This window comes from Bombus affinis, chromosome 1, assembly GCF_024516045.1.
Source record: "Bombus affinis isolate iyBomAffi1 chromosome 1, iyBomAffi1.2, whole genome shotgun sequence".
Classification (NCBI taxonomy): Eukaryota; Metazoa; Arthropoda; class Insecta; order Hymenoptera; family Apidae; genus Bombus; species Bombus affinis.
The window spans coordinates 748,391-768,598 of record NC_066344.1 but is presented as its reverse complement, the minus strand read 5'-3'; the positions used below and the strand labels follow the sequence as shown (position 1 = coordinate 768,598).

The window sequence follows — 20,208 nt, the reverse complement described above, 5'->3', positions numbered from 1 at the left end:
ATCATAAAGTACGAAAAGTTTACAGGTACTATGACTGCAGGGTAAATTCTTCTTCGAAAAAGGAACAATTCTGCCTATATTTCCATTGACGAATATCCTGAAGCAAAAAGTTGTCGAGCTGATTGGAAAGTTCCATTCTTAAAGTTTATTCGCAATTATCGAGATGGAGATCGTAATCATCGAGATATAACCTACAAAGGTATAAAGCCACAAAGCTCGGTTAAATAACGCGACAGAATTTTCCGAACGATTTAACGTGTTACCCGTGAACGCTACGATTTATACGTTCACGGATATCTGAAAATTAAAAACTTGAACACATACCTACGAATATTTCAGAGATGTGCTAAATGCCACGATCCCGACATACATCTCCAGAAATATCATCTAACGTGCATAGAGAAATTCGCGAAAACGGGCGGAGACGGCATTGTTGCAAATTTAATAAAACTCCCGATCATCTCCAGAGACGAAATAAATTCACGTTATCGGGAACGATTCGATCGATTCCGTTTGAAAACTGCGGAGGAGTCAATATGAAAGTTATTGGCTCCATTTACGCGGCATCGTACGGAAAAGAACTTTAACGGTGAACGTTCGTTTTAAACGTTAACGTCGAACGAAATTCCTTTGTCGTTCTATTATCCATTTATATAATCGCTTTCAGCCCGACAAATTTATTTGCAACGTTACCGCGTTATCTGATCCGGCCCCCGATATAATTTTGCAACACGTTTACGAATATCACCTTGTCGCGTGCGCGCTACCACTCCGCGAATTCTCGCTTATCAGATCTTGATCCTGCAACGGCGATAAAAATTTGTAGAAAACACAACGGGAATATATCTCGTGTCGAGGATCGTTATACACAGGCTAATATTATCATAGTTATAAAGCTGGCACGAAACAACGCTTCCGAAATATCCGTCGGCCACGACTGTTGAACGGATTATTCCCATTCGATGAATTGCTTTTTCGATAAACACTCGCGTTTTTGCGGTAACTGAAAATCAAGAGGAAAATCAAAGGTATTTCGACGGGAAACATCTTCTTTCTATGCTTTTTATTTATTTATCTTCTCCACTTTCTTTTTTAATTTACCTGTGTCAAGTCTCGTCCAGCTCTGATGGTTATTAGCGACTACAGTCTCGTACAACTGTATTTCACAGGTTTACACAGTATCGTATTAGACCGGTGCTTTATCGTTTGATCGTAAGTAATACGTAGATACGACATTTACATCGTATTTGTATTAGTGGTAATATTTATGCACGTACAACACGTGTCAGTTGTAGCGATTTCAGATATTTGCTTGTCCGACACTGTTCTCCTGCTGCCGCAGCGGCGGAATGTCCATGAGGATTTCTCCATGTACAAGAAAAGAAAAGAAAGGTACTTGCTTGTGGCTAGATCGGTTAAAAAGGTTTGTGGCTTCTAGAAACCGTCGAATCTTATTTAGGATCGTCTTGAGGTTACTTGGAACGTCGTGTCGTTGCCTTCCGCTTTGAAGTTTTAGGCATTCGATCGGTGGGTTTATCTATTTTTGTTTTCCTCGATCGCAAACTTCCTATTGGGCGTAATTTTATCATTTTCTTTTACGTCGAAGAATTTAGATTTCGCGTTGATATTAGTTTGTTTTTAAATAAGTTGGAGTATCCTTTATGCGATGTCAGAGCTATGCCTGAATTCATCTTATATCGATATTTGTACCTTTGACATTTCTCTCTATATAGAATCTTTACTTCTTGGTTGGTAAACAGAATTCTGTTCGTATATTGATTAACCTAGAATAAATACGCTGCAAATAAATGATTAAATGGTATAATGCAATTAAATTGCTGTATACAATCGTACCTTTGTCTGAATAAAATTCGATTTTAATCTTGCTAAAAGCAGCTGCATGTTTTCAGCGATATCAAAAGCAGAAAAACGTCGAACCTGTCATTAGATTTGACGGATTTGGTAGTTGTACCGTTAATCCGATATCGCTGAATTTATCCACAAAGAAAAATGATACAGCGCTGTTTAAAAAGATAATATTTTTTAATCGAAGAAATTTCCTTTTTGCCTATTAACTGATTTTTATTCGTAACGCTTCCTTCGTTCGATCGATTAAATCGGTTTTCGTTAAATTGTTAGATAAAAAATTATGAGAAAGAAGCGAAAAAATGCGTTATAAAACTGTACGAGAAAGCTTACGTTAGAAAATATAAACGAGTCAGATCTGCTTTCTACTTTTCTCCGAAACGGTAAAATAAAATTAGCTCGGTAATCGAGTGAAAAAGAATTCGATGGTATATCGATGAAAATTCGAATCTGGGTCGCTCGTGGCTCTTTTCTCAATGAAACAGAATCACGGCATAGTTTCACCACAAACGTTTACCGAACCGAAAACCCGTATCGGTTCTCAGCGGTAAACGCGTGGAAATTCCATCGAGTTCCCCCGGAAAATTACACCGTAGAAAGACCGTTGAACGGACGATTCGTTTCTCGGTGAATTACAGGCTTCTCGAATCCCCTCTTAGAAAACCGAGGGTGAACTTGCGAGCATCATCTAGCCAGAAAGTCTATTCGATCTATTTTAAGCTCTGCGAGCTGATTCGTCCCGTGCAATAAGACGCTCTATCTTTTCCAACGCTTCGAACGTTTGTTGTCTGCTTTTTTCTTTTTTATTCTTTACGACATCGAATGATATATTGTTCGTTGACATCGATCAACGGGGTTGTTTGGTTTGATAGATCGAGAATTAGGTACTTTTAAACCTTCGATCGATGTACGATCGATACGGTATAAGCGAAATAGTTGATAAATTCGCCGTGTCAAGTCAAAGGACCGAGTTATCCGCAACTTTCTCTCAGATCGAGTCATTGCCTTTCGGTAGCACAAAGATAGTTTATCGATGTATACACTGCTGCGAATAATTATAAATTCAAACGTATTTTCTGCGTTATCTCTTCGATATTTCCAGGAAACCACAGATCATACCTGAATACGTTAAGCGAAATTGCGTTTGTGAAGCGTAAATCGAACGTTATAGGAATATTAGGAGATGTTACATAGCAAACTATTGCCTTTCATAACCGAACCAGAAGCAACAAAGATAATTTTTCAACGAAACGCTGTTCCTATTCGTACCAACCGTCGCTACAAAAAAAATGATTTCACAAGATTTCAAGAATAGAATTATTATTCGATCGAGAAACTGGACTAAGAAATTCCAGCAGAGAAAGTTTACGATCGGTAAAAGCCAGCTTTGACGTAGCTTTTTAAACATGGTTGGACTTAAAAAAAGATATTCGAAACTTTGAGCAAGTATCGAATGAACAGCTAACAAAATTAACATTGAGTTTATATATTTTCACGTTTATATTTTCAAAAACGCAATTTTCTTAATAATATTATTTATATATATATAATTTTAATAATAAATTAAAATGAACTTTAAGCAGTAAGGATAAATTGAATCGCGTTCCATTTTGAAGGACTAAAAGCGACCTAATTAAAACTGATTCATCTTTATTAGTTTTTAATTTTCTAAGTAATGAAATTTTCGATCAAAAGGTAACACAGTTAACCGAGGTTAATCAGGACATAAGAATGAAAAATTGCTTGGTGCAATCTTCTCCACTTTTTACAAACTCTGCAGGGACACTGCAAACACGCCTAGAACATGACGATGTATCACGCGTCCCTCTTCTTTGGAGAAATTGCTCCACGACCCTAAACCTCGAGGGGTTTCTATCAAAAATCTAGCCTTGCTTTACCTCCACGATATGTCAGTCGTTTTCAGGACCAGAATGAAACTCCACATCCTAATTAAAATCTAAACGTTTCCTTTTTTTTTCCAAGACCTGAACTGCCCAATAAATTAAAAATGCAAGGGTAGAGATGAAAATCTCACTGTCTACTAACATTTAGTAACTTAACAATATAGGGTGTCGTATCGCTAGCTTTTTAATCTACCTATGCGAAGATTTCCTTTTTCATTCCCTCTTTTATTCCCTTAATTATTTCCTTTTTCACTCGGCGAGGTTTTAATAATGCTGCATATAAAATAACACTATCACCGACGATCATTTTGATAAGAAAGGATATTCTGCGTGTTACTTGAGAAAATTTAAATAGCTTTCGCCCGATAATAACATCGTCCGATTTTCTATATTTTTTCATAATTTATTATTACGAGCATTTATGCAAATTCATATTTTTACGAATATAACCGGGAAGATGGAATCTAACTAGAAATCTATTTCACCTGTCACAATAGAAAGAGAAAATTATAAAGAGTACTTATCTGACACGTTTTATATATTTTGAAATCTTCGTTTTATCTTCTCACCTGTTTTAGCATATCGCGCGCGCTCTGTACAGTTTTGCAACTCTACGTTTCCTATGAACGCGTAAACATTCGCAAGCTAGATATGAAGTTAAAGCGATGCGCGACAGATAACGATGAAATTCTTTTCCCAATACTAAGCAGGAATGTAACGAGTGAAACGTATTGACGCGTACGTTTTGTTTGATTTCAGCCGGTGGGTTTCGTGACTTTTCACACGAGGGCCGGCGCCGAGGCAGCGAAACAGGACCTTCAGGTAATACTCCGTTTCTCGTAGGTATTCGAGAGAGAAAAAGCTGCTCGATAAAACGCGAGAGCTCCCGCGGGCTCCCTTACAATTATATAGCCATACTTTCTCTCTATTATATGAATATACATACACATACGTACAAACAATGGCCCGCAATTTTCTTCTTCCTCCCTTATATATATTATATATTCTTTTTTTTTTACAATCTTTTGTCTCTCTCAAAGTATCATATACATATATGAAAATACACACCCTTGCCTTAGATTCCAGCTGGCACGGGTTAATGCTACGTAGCTATTTACCTTTATCAATTACCATACACGTACTTACACACATACTCTCTTTCTTCTACCATTTATTTTTCTATTATATAATATATATATATATATTATACATATTTAATTATATATATATATATTATACATAAAAGTTTCTTTCTGTTTCTATGTACTACAATTAGCTTCCTCCTGTAATCTTCTCTGTTTTTTTGAACCTGGGACGAATCCGTAGTATAAATTACCTTGTTTCTCCGTATACGTATACCAACATCATACTGTAATAACGCTGGTTGCACCGTGTGATACTACCATACTGAAATATACATATATATGGTGTTGTTTTTTGCCTTTTAATAAGCGTGTCACATCCCCCGTTTTAGCCTTTGAAATCACCCCCTTGTCTCTCTCTCTCTCTCTCTCTGCGTGTCACATCCCCCGTTTTAGCCTTTGAAATCACCCCCTTGTCTCTCTCTCTCTCTCTCTCTCTCTCTCTCTCTTTCTCTCTATCTATCTATCTATCTATCTATCTCCCCCTCTCTCTTTCTCTCTCTCTCTCTCTCTCTCTCTCTCTCTCTCTCTCTCTCTCTCTCTCTCTCTCTCTCTTGTCGAGTTTTCAAGTTTGATACAAAAATCGTTTACATATGTATAGAAGTATATGACGTTTAGTCTATGGATTTGGATCTTGTACAAATACATTCTGTTAGATTTCAACGATACAGTAGACCATATATACGTGTGTAGTAAACAAGTATGTTCGACTCTGCTACGTTTTTGCGATCGTGTTCCAGCCAATTATACTTTTCAAACGTTAAAAATCATCTTCGGCTCGAACGAAATAAAAAGAATTGTTATCCGTATGCACGTTTACCTTTCGATCTTACGGCGAACATCCTCTTAAAACGTAACAAATATTTTCCATTTGTCGAAACGAGAGAGGAATTGGAATATAAAAATTCAAGGATCGTAACACGGTACAATAATCTTCTCATCGTGTAATAAAGTTACGAAGAATTCGGAATTAACGACTTGGAAAATAATTATCACTATTCACTGTCGCGAGATTTCTTGTATTTCTCACGACAGATACGAACGATATTTATATAGCTTGATCCTTTAATGGGTAATGAATTATAATTAATCGCATCGTATATAGCGATATGTAAAACGCGAAGATAATATTGTAATCGATAGTTCCTTGAGCCTTTCTTCCTCGTGCTACTTGTTCGCTGTGGAAAGATTAAGAGTACATGTATAAATTACTCACACACGTATACGTACGATCCTTCTTTTTTATCACACCACTGCAATTGACCTCACGCAATTTGCAATGTCTTTATAACCCTGTGTAACCGGTTACGTACGAGAGAGACTCGAAACATCCTCTTGTCGGATGGACACGTACGCTGAGAACAGCCTGAAACAGACTAACGAACGACCCACTTCTATCGATAGCCACTGTACCAACAGAGACACGAATATACAGACACTTACATGTATACACGCAGAAAACACACATACACACACCATCTTGTGCTAATTTTCCTGTAACTCCGTCACCCTTATTCGTCCCCTACCGTCACCCTTACCCTACGCATCGTTTTATACGACACTTTCGTTGCCAGTCGTCAAACCGATGCTACAGTACTAGAACAATAGTAATTAAGATAGTAAATAGAGTTTCATTTACTTTTTGTTTAATTCTCGATCGATAATTTAAATATGGCTGATCGGGTTACACAGGCAATTACATATAAGATTGCTTAAGTTTCAAGTATCTTATTTTTATTTCGTATCTTACATCTTGTATGATAAATCGTGCAAAACAAACAGCATAAAACGATTAAGTGCCGAATTTGAATTATCCGGTGTTAGTTACCCAATTTAATATTACCTTGTATTTTATGCTTTATACGATAATTTGTACCTATAAGACGGAGAATAGCAAACAAATTCAAATTAAACGAACAAAGTAAAATAGAAAAGCGAAATTAAATTGGGTAACCTATTCCGATATAACCTATGATATAACCCGTTCTAGTAATCAATTCAAATTGTCGCGGTCATCTATCAATCCCAATACCAATTGAGAGTTCGGTTTTATTACTAAAGAAACCCTCTATTCGACGATTATCGACAAGCGTTTAAAACGTAGCTAAAATCGCCTTCTAAAACTGTCCGTCACAAAAGTTTGAAAATTCCAAATTCACCAAGAATCGAAAATACCTCTCCTCGACAAAATCACAAACGCTTTACCGCTATTTAGTAACGAAAGCTAAAAGCGCGAGGTCACGAGTACCAAAAATTCTTCGCGTCTCGAAGCTATTTCTCTTCAAACCCTTCTAATTGCAGGCAAAATACAACGAAAATCTACTTTGAAGCTTGGCTGGCGACGAAAGCGTAGATCGATAGAATTCCTTCGAGCGTAATTTTGCCGCCACTCACACTCTCTGTCTTTTCTCTCTTTGTTCTCCTCTCACCAATTCCAAGCATCCACGTGTGCTCCCGGTTTACTAATTTAGGGAATCTATTTGCAGCAGGGGGTTAGATTCGATCCTGATATGCCACAAACCATACGTTTGGAATTTGCAAAAAGTAACACAAAGGTTAGCAAACCCAAGCAACCAGCCGCTGCAGCAGCCACCTCGCACCCTGCTCTGATGCACCCTCTAACTGGACGTAAGTATGCACCGCCACTCGTTCACTCGCTGGATACGTCTCACTACTATTCTCACCCACTGCACCGAACTACAACGTATCTTCCTCCCTGTTGTTTCTCTATCTCTTTCTCTCTACTTCTTCCACCACCGCCCGTCATCTTGGAGCGTATCTTCCTCCTATTTCTTTCTTCTTTTTTTTTTTTTTTATTTCTTTTTCTTCGTCCGACGTTCCTGTCCACCAACCCCACACGTCCTCGAGTTTGAACCCCTTATGACATTCGGTAATCGAGGCATCGGACAGCGTGGATATAGTACGATAAATTAGCCATACCTTTGTATTATATTCGCGGTAAATGTTGCAGAGAGAGCATTAAGGGACGATAGTGATGTTTAAAAGCGTTTCTTTGGTCGTGTTTCTTTTGGTTACGTCAATTTGCAGATTTATGACTTTTATTTAACGAGTTAATAAATAGATGGTATATAAGAAGTGTGATTCTCGTCTAACAGATTGTGTATTTCTTATTTAACTGTAGATATACCAGATCCATCGGATCCTGCAGTTTTACTTTTGCGGTTAATAAAACCATTCGACTGCTTTCGACGACGTTAACGGCGATTTTTATTCAAAGGAAAATACGATCATACGTGGTTATTGATTTCAATAATATTGCTTTGTGTGGAACCTTCCATATTTGATATTTTATATAGACAACTATTGATGGCTCGATAAATTAATAGCCAACTAAATGATGAATATATTTGTTTCTTTATAAAACTGGTATACGTATTTTGTGAAAAATTATAAAGTTCTAATTATTAATAATCGATGACTTTTCTACGACTCAAAAACGTTCGACTTTCATAGCGTCGATTAAAATACTTTTTCCAGTGTTAAATAGCGAATGAATCTAGCAATATCATTTTATAGTTACGTGTGTATAAATATATTTATCTACTTACCCAAATTGCAAATCTGTTTTTAATGGGCATTTTTCGGGCAATAAAATTTACATATAGTTTACTGCGAAGAATTTAAATTGTAACATTCATAAAATATATAGAGAGGGAAATTTAAGATTAATCGGCAAATTTCCTTAATTAATAAACCAACAATTAAATAACGGCATAATTTATTTAAAATTCGAGTTAGTGTCACGATCGAAGCGATTATTTTGACAGGTGTCTGAACAGAACATTAATATCAATCCCATTTCATATATTACCGAAATAGAATATACAATACCACCGTGGCAACATCGCCGGAAAATTAATTATCGTACTTCCACCGCTGTCCGATCAGTTTGATACGTGTGGGCATGCGTTTTCCTCGCGTTCTTTTTGGGTTACCTTGCGAAACAATAGACGTCGATATTAACTCTATCGATCATCCATACGATCAACATTGGCGATGCAGTCGAACGTAACTAAAATTCGAATGAATAGAACAATACACTCTTTGTCAGAACGAAAAAGAGCCAAAAAGAGAAAGAGAAAACTCGAAAAATTGTTGCGTTCGTCCGTATCCTCACCAGTGTTTTAATCGTTACTTTAAGCCGTGAAACGAGTCTTTAACCCTTTGTACTCCTCTAATGTTATCTCAAAATTATTTGTTTCTATTCTCGTCGATAAATCATCGAGCAAATAAATTCATGGACATTCGTTACCTCTTCTCCTCAAAGTAAAATTCTATGTTATAAAATGGTAAATTAAGCCAATCGTATGGAACAATTTACAGAGTGCAAGGGGTTAAATGAGAAAAAAGGAGCTCGAGAAAGAAGTTTATAAAACGTAAAACTTGTAAAAGTTTAAATTTGTAAAATATTTTGCTATTTAAATAGGAGAAAAAAAGCGCCAGAGAAAGAAATTTACAGAACCGCGTAGGACATAGAAGTAAATCCATCCAGTGGATGCGTCTAGTGGAATGCGATGCGAATCGATCTAAGGAGATAAAAGGAACGGTGTGAAGCTCGAGTGGATTCCCTTTGGATGGTTGTTTTACATCGGTAATAAATATGCATTCGTGTCGATATGGTGAAGAGACTTCTTGAAATAAGGATAAGCCACGCGGTCAGGACAGTGAATTTTATTGGTCGACGTTCGATATCAACCAGTTCGACGATATCGATTACCGATAGGCTACGACCACGTAAATATATAAAAACGTCAATTTTCCAACGATATCGAGACGATGGCTCGAAGTGGAAAAATTGTCTACGGATTTTACGATGCGCGGCGAAGTCGTAAAATGTCGCTTGCTTCCATTTACCGGACGTTTACCCACTGTAACGCACACTGCCGAACATTTCTGCGAATCGTAGGTTTCCCCTCTCGCAAATATTATTTATTTCATTTGTTTAATTTAAACGTTTAAATATTTCAGCCGAAATGAATCTTTCGATAAAACGTTCCTTTTAACAAAGGCAAGAAAATACAGAAGTAGGAAAAATATGAAAAGTATCGAATGATTCGATCGAACGTACAATACTCGAGAATATATAAGAAGATGCGTAGATACCTATTTCATGTGGTAAAATTTAATCGATACGATCAAGCGTAATTATTAATTATCCGATGTATAAGTAGTACATGTTCAAGTTTAGTAATCGTGTTATAAATGATAGTATTAAATGTACAGTATTATATGCGTGAAATTTACGACACGCCTGATTATGGTTCGTTATATTCCTCTTGAAATAAACGGTGATACTTTCGGTGATACTGTGAGAAGCCAACCCGCTGTCAAACTATCCAACTATCCTAAAGAAGCCCCTTCTCGGCACGGTAGGGGCTGGTCTCAAATTCGTGATCGATACCATACGTTTCTCGTGAACGCAAACATGGGCTTTCGCTTCATAATTAACACTTGGTAATCAACTAACGAATATTCTCCCATTTTTTCCTGTAATCTATGCTGGTTGACTCAACATTCGTTGACTCATTATTCGTTTGTTTAATTTCAAAGGAAAGTGCACTGATCTATATTTCGTAATTCCCTTACGAATGACAAAATCTAAGAACTCGTTATGGGGCACTTTCGACGATTCGAAAGTTATTAGTTGTAAAAAGGATAATAATATTTCGTAATTCGTCTAGAAATTACTATGTAAAATTGTTGTAGTTGTGTAATAGTATAAATATCGTGTAAAGTATTACCAATTACGGAATACTAGTGTTTATTAAAGATCACGATAAGAAGTATTCCTTTTAAATTCTGTTTCCAATTACCAATTTCTAAATACCAGTAACTTATTGAGTGGAATATTTGATCATCAAACCAAAAAATAGATTTATTCTCGCAACTTAATGATGCAAACGATTACTTATAAATAATTCGAAAATAAGATTAGAAGGAAAAGGAACTTGTCACTCCGTCGCTCTACTATAATATTAGAATCTACAGTGGTAAAACGGTAAATTTTAAAGCGTTAAATATCCCTTAACCCGGATGCTATTTTTTAATATTTTCCAGATCAGCTTCGTTCTTTATTTGCAATTTAAATGGAATCTACTTCGATAAGATTTTGATATTCGTTTATTATCCCAACTGCAGGAATCGTGGAATGCCACGAAAAATCACGAAATTGACACAAAAATAATTTTACATTACATTAAATAATCAATTTTCTGGAAAATTTAATTGATGCCAATACCTTACATTTTAAATATATCGATAATATTATTTTGAGAAATGTCGTAAGAAAAAATATTTACGAAGATCTTGGTTAAATCGTACACTTAGATAACAGGACGTTAAAATGTTCACTCAATATGCGTCTTTTTCCTACCAAGCCTCCGTTGCGTAATAATTCATCAACCTCTAAATTCATAGACCTCTATAATCTTTCATCGAATAGAATAATCATTCGCTTGAAAAATTGTATTTGTTTTATTACCAAACTCGTTACCGCTACATGAAAATATTTATTAGCATCAGCAATGTTTTAACTTGTGACTTGTAACAGTTGCACGATAATTTCACAATTAGCGATATTGGTAAATTGACGAATTACAAGTCGTAGTAACGGTAAGTTACAGGCTTCTCGTCAAATTTGTTACACCGCTGTATAAAAATATTTATTAACGGACTGTGGATTTTCACGCAAGCTCGTACTTTCGAGAACGTAACGAAAAACATTTCGTTCACCAAGTATCACAAAAGTCACTAACTATACTTTAAATATCTTATACATTTTTTCACATTACGCGCATCCTATGCAGCACTTTCGAATTTCCTATGAACGCGCAAAAGTCCGCGATCTGTTTATTAACGTCCGTGATCCGTAACTCGTAACTCGTAAAACTTCGCTAGCGAATAATATAACAGCTGCATTTTTTACAAGAGCGTCCATAGATGCAGAAGTAGCGCGAAACAAAGTTACCTAATCGAATCACGAGATAGGAAAAAAAAGTTGGTTAAATCGAACGCTTAAGAAGTTGCAGGAGAGGCTACTTGTGAATAAAACATGTCCGGTCGATCCGCGTATAGGAGACGCGGAGGCGCGAAAACTATCGGGAGGGAAAGAATCGGGCGAGCATCGAGACCTTGGCGGACTGTGTGTTGAATTATTGAGAGCGCCCCGGTAAAAATAGCGCGATTTCCGCGTGAAAAGTCGCAGCTACTTCGATTTCGAGCGTTATGCCGATAGGCGTGCGTCGAATTTCCCACGCAGAGCCGGCCGTGTACTCTCGTCGAGAACGTCGGCGAATTCTCCCCTTGGAAAACGATCTCTCGATGAAAACGAAGAGACAGAGGAAGGATCCGGTTAAAGGAATATCGACGGTGTAATTGAAACGTCAATTCCTGTAGCGTGCGCGTTTCGAAAATATCGACGGGTGTTGGTAAGTGGCCGATATAAAAATCGCACCGAGAACGTCCCCTTTCTCTGCGTGGTGAGTGTCTGTGTGTTTTGCGCGGCGATCGAACGCAAAGAGATGGAAATAAGCGAGAAAAGAAAAAGTTGCCTCGGACGATATGAGATGAGAATATAACCTGACGTAGACGTGGGTGTAAAGCAGCGTACATCGATCGTTGCGCTCTCAAAACCAGTGAAAAAATTCGATTACCGGTGATCGCGTCGAGGAAGCTTCTATTTCGTAGATAGTTGAAGCTAGGTTTGTTTTCGATTCGACGTCCTGGTTATTTGGTTATTACTACGTTCGTGCCTTTAAATATAGAATTTGAATATCGTTGAGGGAAACGGCGATCTTAAGAATTTGCTTTCGCATCGGTTACTTTGCGCGATAGTTTGAGATCGTATTAGATATGTAAACGGTCTGATTTTAGAGTTGCTATTTGCCTCGTATTATAACTTGTCGTATCGCCGATCAACGATGATCGTTTAAAATCGCCATTGATTTTACGGAGACAAGATTAGCTGAATAATTTAACAATAGTTTGCGTCTAATTAGGCGTGGTCTCCTTCGTGCATACCCGTGCTTTCGCTGATTTTAGTTCAATTTCGATCGATACTTGGAGCACACTGACAGGTTTCTTATTTCCATCTCGAGCGAAAAGAGAAATTCGATCTGCGTAAAGAAGCTAAAAGCTTAAATCTACGAAGCGTCGACCCATTCGTTGATGCGACTGAAACAGAAATAGAAGTTAATCCCCATGAAACGAGAAAAAGAAACAACAGAGGTAAAGCGTTTTCTATTTTCCAATCCATATTTCTCATATAGAGCATGGATGCAGGTACGGAGATTATATATCGTATATCTAAATACTATACTGCTCTTTTTAATTAAAATTACCATTTTGAAACTGAAATAAGCTGAAACTTTGTCGTATCTTCTTCCTACGATTCAAAAATATCTCCTCGTTATTTCGTAACAAGCTGTACGATACTTCGTTCAAAGGTAACAGATACGATTACAAGTTTCTTAAATGGTAAAAATCACGTGGAACTGTTGCAGATACCGACTACGATCGACGATCCAAGCGTTTTTCTTTCGTTAATTTGCTCGAACACGATCGGTCTTTTTCTTGCGACCGTGGGCATTCGTCGTACGTCGAACAGCGACTTCGTACGTTTCAACGCGTTATATCGAAAAATCGAAAAATGCTGCGTAAGACGTTTCAACTAATTAGAGCGGTGCGTCTATAAAGAACGCAAAGCTTCGTCGTTCGTCCGCATCCGAATCTACTTAAAAGTATCTTTTCTTTCGGCAATTTTAAAATTCGAAGCTCTGCGGTTAGATCCAGGTTACTTTACACACGATATTATATTACAATATGCTTGATCCTGTTTTTACGAGCTGTTTCAAGAGATGAAAACGAGTAATCGCGACCATACGCATGCACGTTCTTCGACGTTCGCTTAGCTGCGTCCGCGAATTTTTCCAAAAGCTGAGAAGCGATTTTTCGCGGTGATTGCACCGCTCGTAACCGCGAACGAGTAGAACAATTATACTCGGAACGTGCTCGGCCAGCCGTGTTAATAAACCGTGACTCATGCGAGAAACTCCTGCGTCGGAATGGCGGAAACTGGCTTAAGAATCGCGCGAGGAAAAACGTTCCTCGATCGTCGATATATACATCGTGCTACGTGGAAACGTGGGATCAATTAAACGGGCAGTCCCACGGGAGCCGAAGCTCGTCACGACCTCGTAAACCGTTATTGAAAATAATTGGTAATCCGTTTCGATTCGGCACGTCTGTGGGGGTATCTCGATCGAGGAACGTCTAAACGCTTCCGGAAAAAAATGTACTCTTTTCATTAACGCTTTTAACAGTCGTCGTAATAAAGAAAGAGGTAGATGTAAATATAAAGAAAGTTTAAAGCGCTTTTTTTTACGTAACTTTTAATGACTTTGACTACGTAATATGTATACATATTATTATAAATTATTTGTTTAATGTAAATTTTCAATAGACGTAGCGTTTAATTTCTCTTACGTAATTTTTAAAAAGATTTACATTGCGCGCGCCATTTAATCTTCCTCAAATGGTTTTTAACAAAATTGATATTACGCGTACAAATTAATTTCTCTCGGGTACTTGGTAACAAAATTTTATAAAAAAATTGTCAAACGAGAGACGCATCAAATATCCCACTTGTCACTGATTTCCGGTGTATTTCGTTTAAAAATCAACGGTGCGATTCATTTTATAAATGGCACGCATAATACGTCGTCAAAAAATGGTACTGCAGTTTCGATCCATTTTACCACGGAGGAATACCGCCTTTGTAGAAAGTATCCCACGCAACTCTTTCATTTGCATACTTTTGATATTTTTATGAATACGTTTATCCTGCTACTCGATGTCCTTTCGTTTCAATTTCTTCGAAATCTCAATCTTATCGTGCTAGATAGCAGGCACAACGTTCGAATTAAAGGTGCATGAGATGAACAACTGGCAGTCGAAGAAAATAATACCGTTTTATTCGATATTCACGAGGATACGCGAATGCGGTTCTTTGTTACAAAAAGGAGATTTGCGTTAGAAATGGAAAAATTGTGCGAAATTATGACCTAAATCTTGAACTTGTTCGGACCATATGATAAACAAAGCGGCGCAAAGATTCCTTTTCTCTCTAAAACACTCTGGAGTGATTAAGTAAAACGACAGGAACTCAACGATACAAGTTCCTGCCAAAAGTTTCGAATAGTATCCCGTGTATTTGCTTACGTATTTTGATCCAAATTTATACATATATACATACACATACTCGTATTTTTCCCACGAAAACCCAGTTGGACTTTAATTCGAAATTTTACGAACCCGAAGGGGGAGCTTAAGAAGATTAAAAGGAAGCAAAGTTAAGTCGGACAATAATTTTCCACTGAAACTAGAATACTAACGAGCAAACCTATTAATAGTTAACACACAGAGGGGAAAACCTCGCATTTTCACGCTCTAACAATTAACACCGTAAAATCAAACGGTAATGGATCTCGCAGAAGTTACGACGATTCTTCCTAAATTTCTCAACTTTCCTACCTAGGATTTTTCAAATACCACGCTTCTAGTAAACTAAGGATACGTCGAACGGACTATATCGAGGTCGCGTCGTTGTTTATGTCGGTTATGTCGTTTAAAATCCAGCTGCGCAAGATTCTCGTGCATACGTGGATATCGAGCGAACCAACGACAACCTTCGACGTAGAACAGTTCACCTTGTGGCGTGCGAAAACTTACCCGACCGTGCATTTTTCTTGCGAGAACGTAGACGCGCGTTCCTCGCTGCATAAGTAATGCAACGCGTTATCGTTTGCGCACGATAGACAACGAAAACGCGATCGAAGCGATCGTGACCGATAATCGCGATTCTTCCTAGGATAAAAGATAATAAATACGAAAATCTCTCGAGTTAATTCTTATAGGAGTTCTAACGACGCGTGCGCCAAGGATGCTCATCGAATTAGACCCGATCGGACATGTTCCTCTCGTAAGGAATTCTTTTCCACTAGCCTCTTTTAGTAATCTCTTTTACAAAACGTTAAAATTTATATTCGCCACGGATAAGAAGGATCCGACAAACGGTAAACAATAAATTTTGTTAAACGATGAATCTCTTTGAAACGTTCGTAATAACGTTCTTGGCATCTAAACCGTTTCGACTCGAGCGTAATAAATCCCATTTTACCAATTCGTTCTATCGTTCCGCTTTACTCGCATTTTCCATTATATCGCCATCGTTTAACTACGTCTGGAAAAAAGTGATATCGTGTGTCGAACGATTCGACTGATTAAACGTAAAAGAGAAAAGAGGAGGAAGTAGGATAAAAAAGGGATTTGGAGAAAAAAAGAAGAAAAGGGAAGAGAACGAGGAGGATAGTTGCGTGGATTTAACTCGGTTCCTTTGCCTTTATTTCAACGCAAACACATAGCGAAGAGTTAGACCGGTTTTGCATTCCGTTGTACAAATGTTTTTCAAACACGACCGTTCGCGTTTCATACGTTTCGTCTTTGTGTCGCCGCACAGCTACGATGATATTAGATTCTCCGGTTTTTGATGAAACAAAGGTGTCTCGTAACCTTTATTCGCCTGTTCTCCGCTGCTTCTTCCACTCTAGATACCTTCAATACCGTCCGCGTTAACGAACGCGTTAACTAAACATTTTATTTAACGTGGTTGGCTAGCGCGTATGTCTATCGAGTCTCTGTGGAAAAATAACAAGCCACTCCTGCGCTCCATCGATTTTCTTCGTAATCACGATGTAGTGATCTAGCTTCTTTGACATTAAATTATATCGCTTGGCTGTTTTGTCATTCTTTAATTTCCACGATAATCTTAATCCGAAATAATTGTCCCTGGAAGCTTTTAATTTTGCGAATAAGACTAGGAATTTTAACCTTAAGTTTAGCGTTTATTTTACTAGCCTTTAAAATTATATAATATTCCTTGTTATCTATTGATATTCGTTATTATATAATATTATATAAAATTGATACGATTATTATATAAAATAATATTGTACGATAATAATCTTTAAAATCGATTCTATCGATCTTGTTCGTAATTAAAAAGTAGTAATATGCGGTTCCTTGTTTTTACGTTACATCATTTGGTTGTTTTTTAACGTTCATGCCATGATTTTCATAATAACCGGAATCTGTGATAGTCGTTTCTGCGAGTTTTCAATTTTACGTATGAAATGCGGAAATTTGATCTTTTTAACGTACTCGACGTTTATTTTTCTATCATCGATAACATTTCCCAAGTTTTTAAAACATTTATTCAGACAATTTTCTTCGTAATCGCGATATAATCGTTTCAGTTCTCCGAGTTTATATTACGTTTGGATATATGGATATCTTCTCCTCGAGATTTTAATTTTGCGAATGAAACGTGAAACCGTTCATAGCACCCATAGAATGGAATGACAACAAATATAATAGCAATAGTACGAAAGCTAAGATTCATCGAAATATAAAATTGTTAAAAGGCGATATGTGTTATTATGATATCGAACGCCGATTTTTCATGGTCCAACGTTTCCAGCAAGGGAATAATCTTCGTATACTTTGATAGTTTCGTGATTTCTCAGGTTTGTTTAGATCCTCGCAGGTGTCGTTAATCCTTCGATCTCGATTACGCTCCATATCCGATTAAAACTGTAAGTAGCTATCGCTAGTTTTAAATCGCGTAATTACAATACGCCTCGAGCGCATAACGAAGCGTAAGACGCGTTAATTCCACGAATTTGATTCGTTTTTTCGGTAAATTCTTTCGAGGTTTTTCGTCTGACCTTTAAGCATCCCTCGGTGCTTTGCAACGATAAAAAGTTCGACGGCCTTTCGCGGTTGAATTACTCGAAAAACCGGTGAAAAGCGTACGGAGGAAAACAGCGTGGAGTAAGCACTCACGCTCGTCGGAACTTACGGGTTCGCCGTGGGAATCCGTGGGTCAGCCTAAAATCAATAAAGCGCAAGGTCCTGCCACGTACGAAAAGCCCCGTTGGCGTGTGGTAAAAACCGGTGCCAGTGCAGGTGTGACGTGCCTCTCAATTATTTACCGTTTTCCCACCTCTCGTTCTCTCTCCTTTCTGCTCATCGAAAAATCATTTTTCCTCTTCTTCCCTTTCTTGCGTTCGTTACGCGTTATTAGTTGCCAAGGATCTCCTTGTAAGTGGAAAATTTATGAGAAAAATTGAAAAGGGTAGAGTTTCATTACCTTTTCTTGTACGAACGACGAAAAGTATCGATGGTATAAACAAGAGTAGACATCGAGGAAGTTGAAGGGATTAAAATTCCTAATTTCACTAGCAAAATTAAAAGCACAGCAACTATTATCGTCGCAGATTAGAATTATTATCGAAATTGGCGTACACAAATTCAGCTTAACCGAATGCGTAATTATTGTTCCAAGTAAAAATTCGAAAACCCTTCTATGATGTATTAGATACGTCTGCGGTGCTTCGAAGAGCAAGAGATATATGTTTAAATCTTGAAGAAATAACGTAATTTGTCGAATCCGATAACAGAATCATTGGCATAGAATAAGTTTTGTCGTAAAATTATATGCGAACTTGTAAAAAAGAAAAAATGTAGTATTTTATCTAATTTTCTTTACAAGTAAGTTCTAAAAGTAAACACGCGCTTAAAAGATAATTACCGAGTATCGAGAAATTTAGGAACCGACTTACTTACAAACTACGACACACGGAAAATTTCCAGTAAAAGTAACTAACTCGAAACTTTGGAATTTTTGCGAATTCTTGCTGAAGAACCGTTGCATTCGTGGAAAGAGTAGATTATAAAAGAAATTCCACGAAAAATTAGTTATTCCCCCAGGTGGCAGGAAAATCACTAATTACAAAGCACAATGCAGCCAGGTTGAACCACGCGCATCTCCATCGTCCGATCGCGATGCAGCGTTATACAAAGCCGATGCTTTTTTGCGAGGCGCTGGCCATCCTAGATACGCCATCTTTCTTGGAACAGAAACGCGGCTACTATTAAAAATGCATAAAAGTAGCTCGTTAACAGGCCAGACTCTCTAACGATACGTAATTAGCAGATTATCAAAATCATTAACGTTCAGCCGCGAGATTTAATGGATCTTAATAAGGAGAGAATTTAAAAGAAAATTAGTCGAACTTCGAAGGGACGATTACTATTGTCTGCTCGCGTATAAAAAGATTATCTCTTATCCGATCTGATAAGAAAAAAAATGAAAGGAAATTGTTCCAAGGAATTTTTCTATGTGATCTAGCGATGAAATACTTGGGCCACGACGGTAATCTCGCATCGCTTTACATCCAAAATTAATCCACCTAAAATCGTATTCCACGGATCCAAGTATTCCCACGTAACGAATAATCGCACTTGCGAGAATTCCTCCTACTCTATCATCGTTTCGCAACTCTACTTTCCAAGCATTCGTACCGAACTTTCTAGAAAATCACGAATCAGTCATCGTCGGTGAGCATTTATCGTTAAACCGCGAGCAACCGCGAGTATCAGTCCGTTATCAGCAACCACCTACCATCTCCATAAATCATCCCGATAAAAATCACGTTTCGTGAAATTCTTTAGCCACTCGTCGAACAAAAAAGCTGAAACGCGCAGCTCGAGAAACGAGAAAACGTCTCTGAAGTTTTTCACGAAGCTCGTGATTCGTGGCCGGCAAGAGAACGATTAATTATAAAGTTCGATGCTGCCAGGTTGCTCTAGATCTTAGCTCGCGATACGACGTTTTCTGCAACGTTGTATGAAAAGAGCGGCGGTTGTTGCGCAACCGCGGCCACTCTGCGCGATCTTTCTGGAATAATTGCCTGTTCGTGACGTATCGTCGGTCATGAGAAACAAACGGTTCCGTGGAAGCCGCTGCACGCCGATTTTCATTGATTTTGCCACGGGGCGGCTAGACACTGCCTCCTCGGTGTAGCCGCGAATACAATACTTACGTGTGCAAGTGTCGAGCACTTGCGGTTCGCCGAGGGTAAAGAAGAGCCGAGACTCAAAGGGCAGCCGAACAGTTCCGTGGCAAACGACGAACCCTAGAAATCCTCCTTACGTTACGTGAGAGGTCTTTATGCTTTTTTCTTACTTAGTGGGTTTGGAAATAAAGATCTTGAATAAGAGAATGGCAGATTTATGGGTTTTCATGAATGATGAATTAACCTCGATTTTAGTTGGTACGCGAGATAAGTAAATACGATGCATTCCAGAAGGCAACCTAAACTAAAAGAAGGGATTACGATAAATGAATAAAAGGAACAATTAAGAGTTTCGAAGGA

General features: G+C 37.8%; 1 protein-coding gene and 1 long non-coding RNA gene across 7 annotated transcripts in view; both read left to right on the top strand.

Moving 5' to 3' along the window:
* The window catches only part of LOC126916743 (protein couch potato-like), a 179,344-nt gene that overhangs the window by 132,706 nt on the left and 26,430 nt on the right, over nucleotides 1-20,208 (top strand). For 4 of the 6 annotated variants that reach the window (XM_050722862.1, XM_050722855.1, XM_050722836.1 and 1 more), the window contains 2 exons: nucleotides 4,530-4,592; nucleotides 7,399-7,540. In XM_050722862.1, coding sequence (XP_050578819.1) covers nucleotides 4,530-4,592; nucleotides 7,399-7,540 — 205 coding nt within the window. The remainder of the gene's footprint in view (nucleotides 1-4,529; nucleotides 4,593-7,398; nucleotides 7,541-20,208) is intronic. The other 2 variants (XM_050722870.1, XM_050722846.1) reach the window with 1 other exon arrangement.
* On the top strand, nucleotides 9,531-10,795 carry LOC126916806 (uncharacterized). Its single transcript, XR_007710737.1, has 2 exons — nucleotides 9,531-9,835; nucleotides 9,902-10,795. It is a non-coding gene; the product is annotated as an uncharacterized LOC126916806 (long non-coding RNA).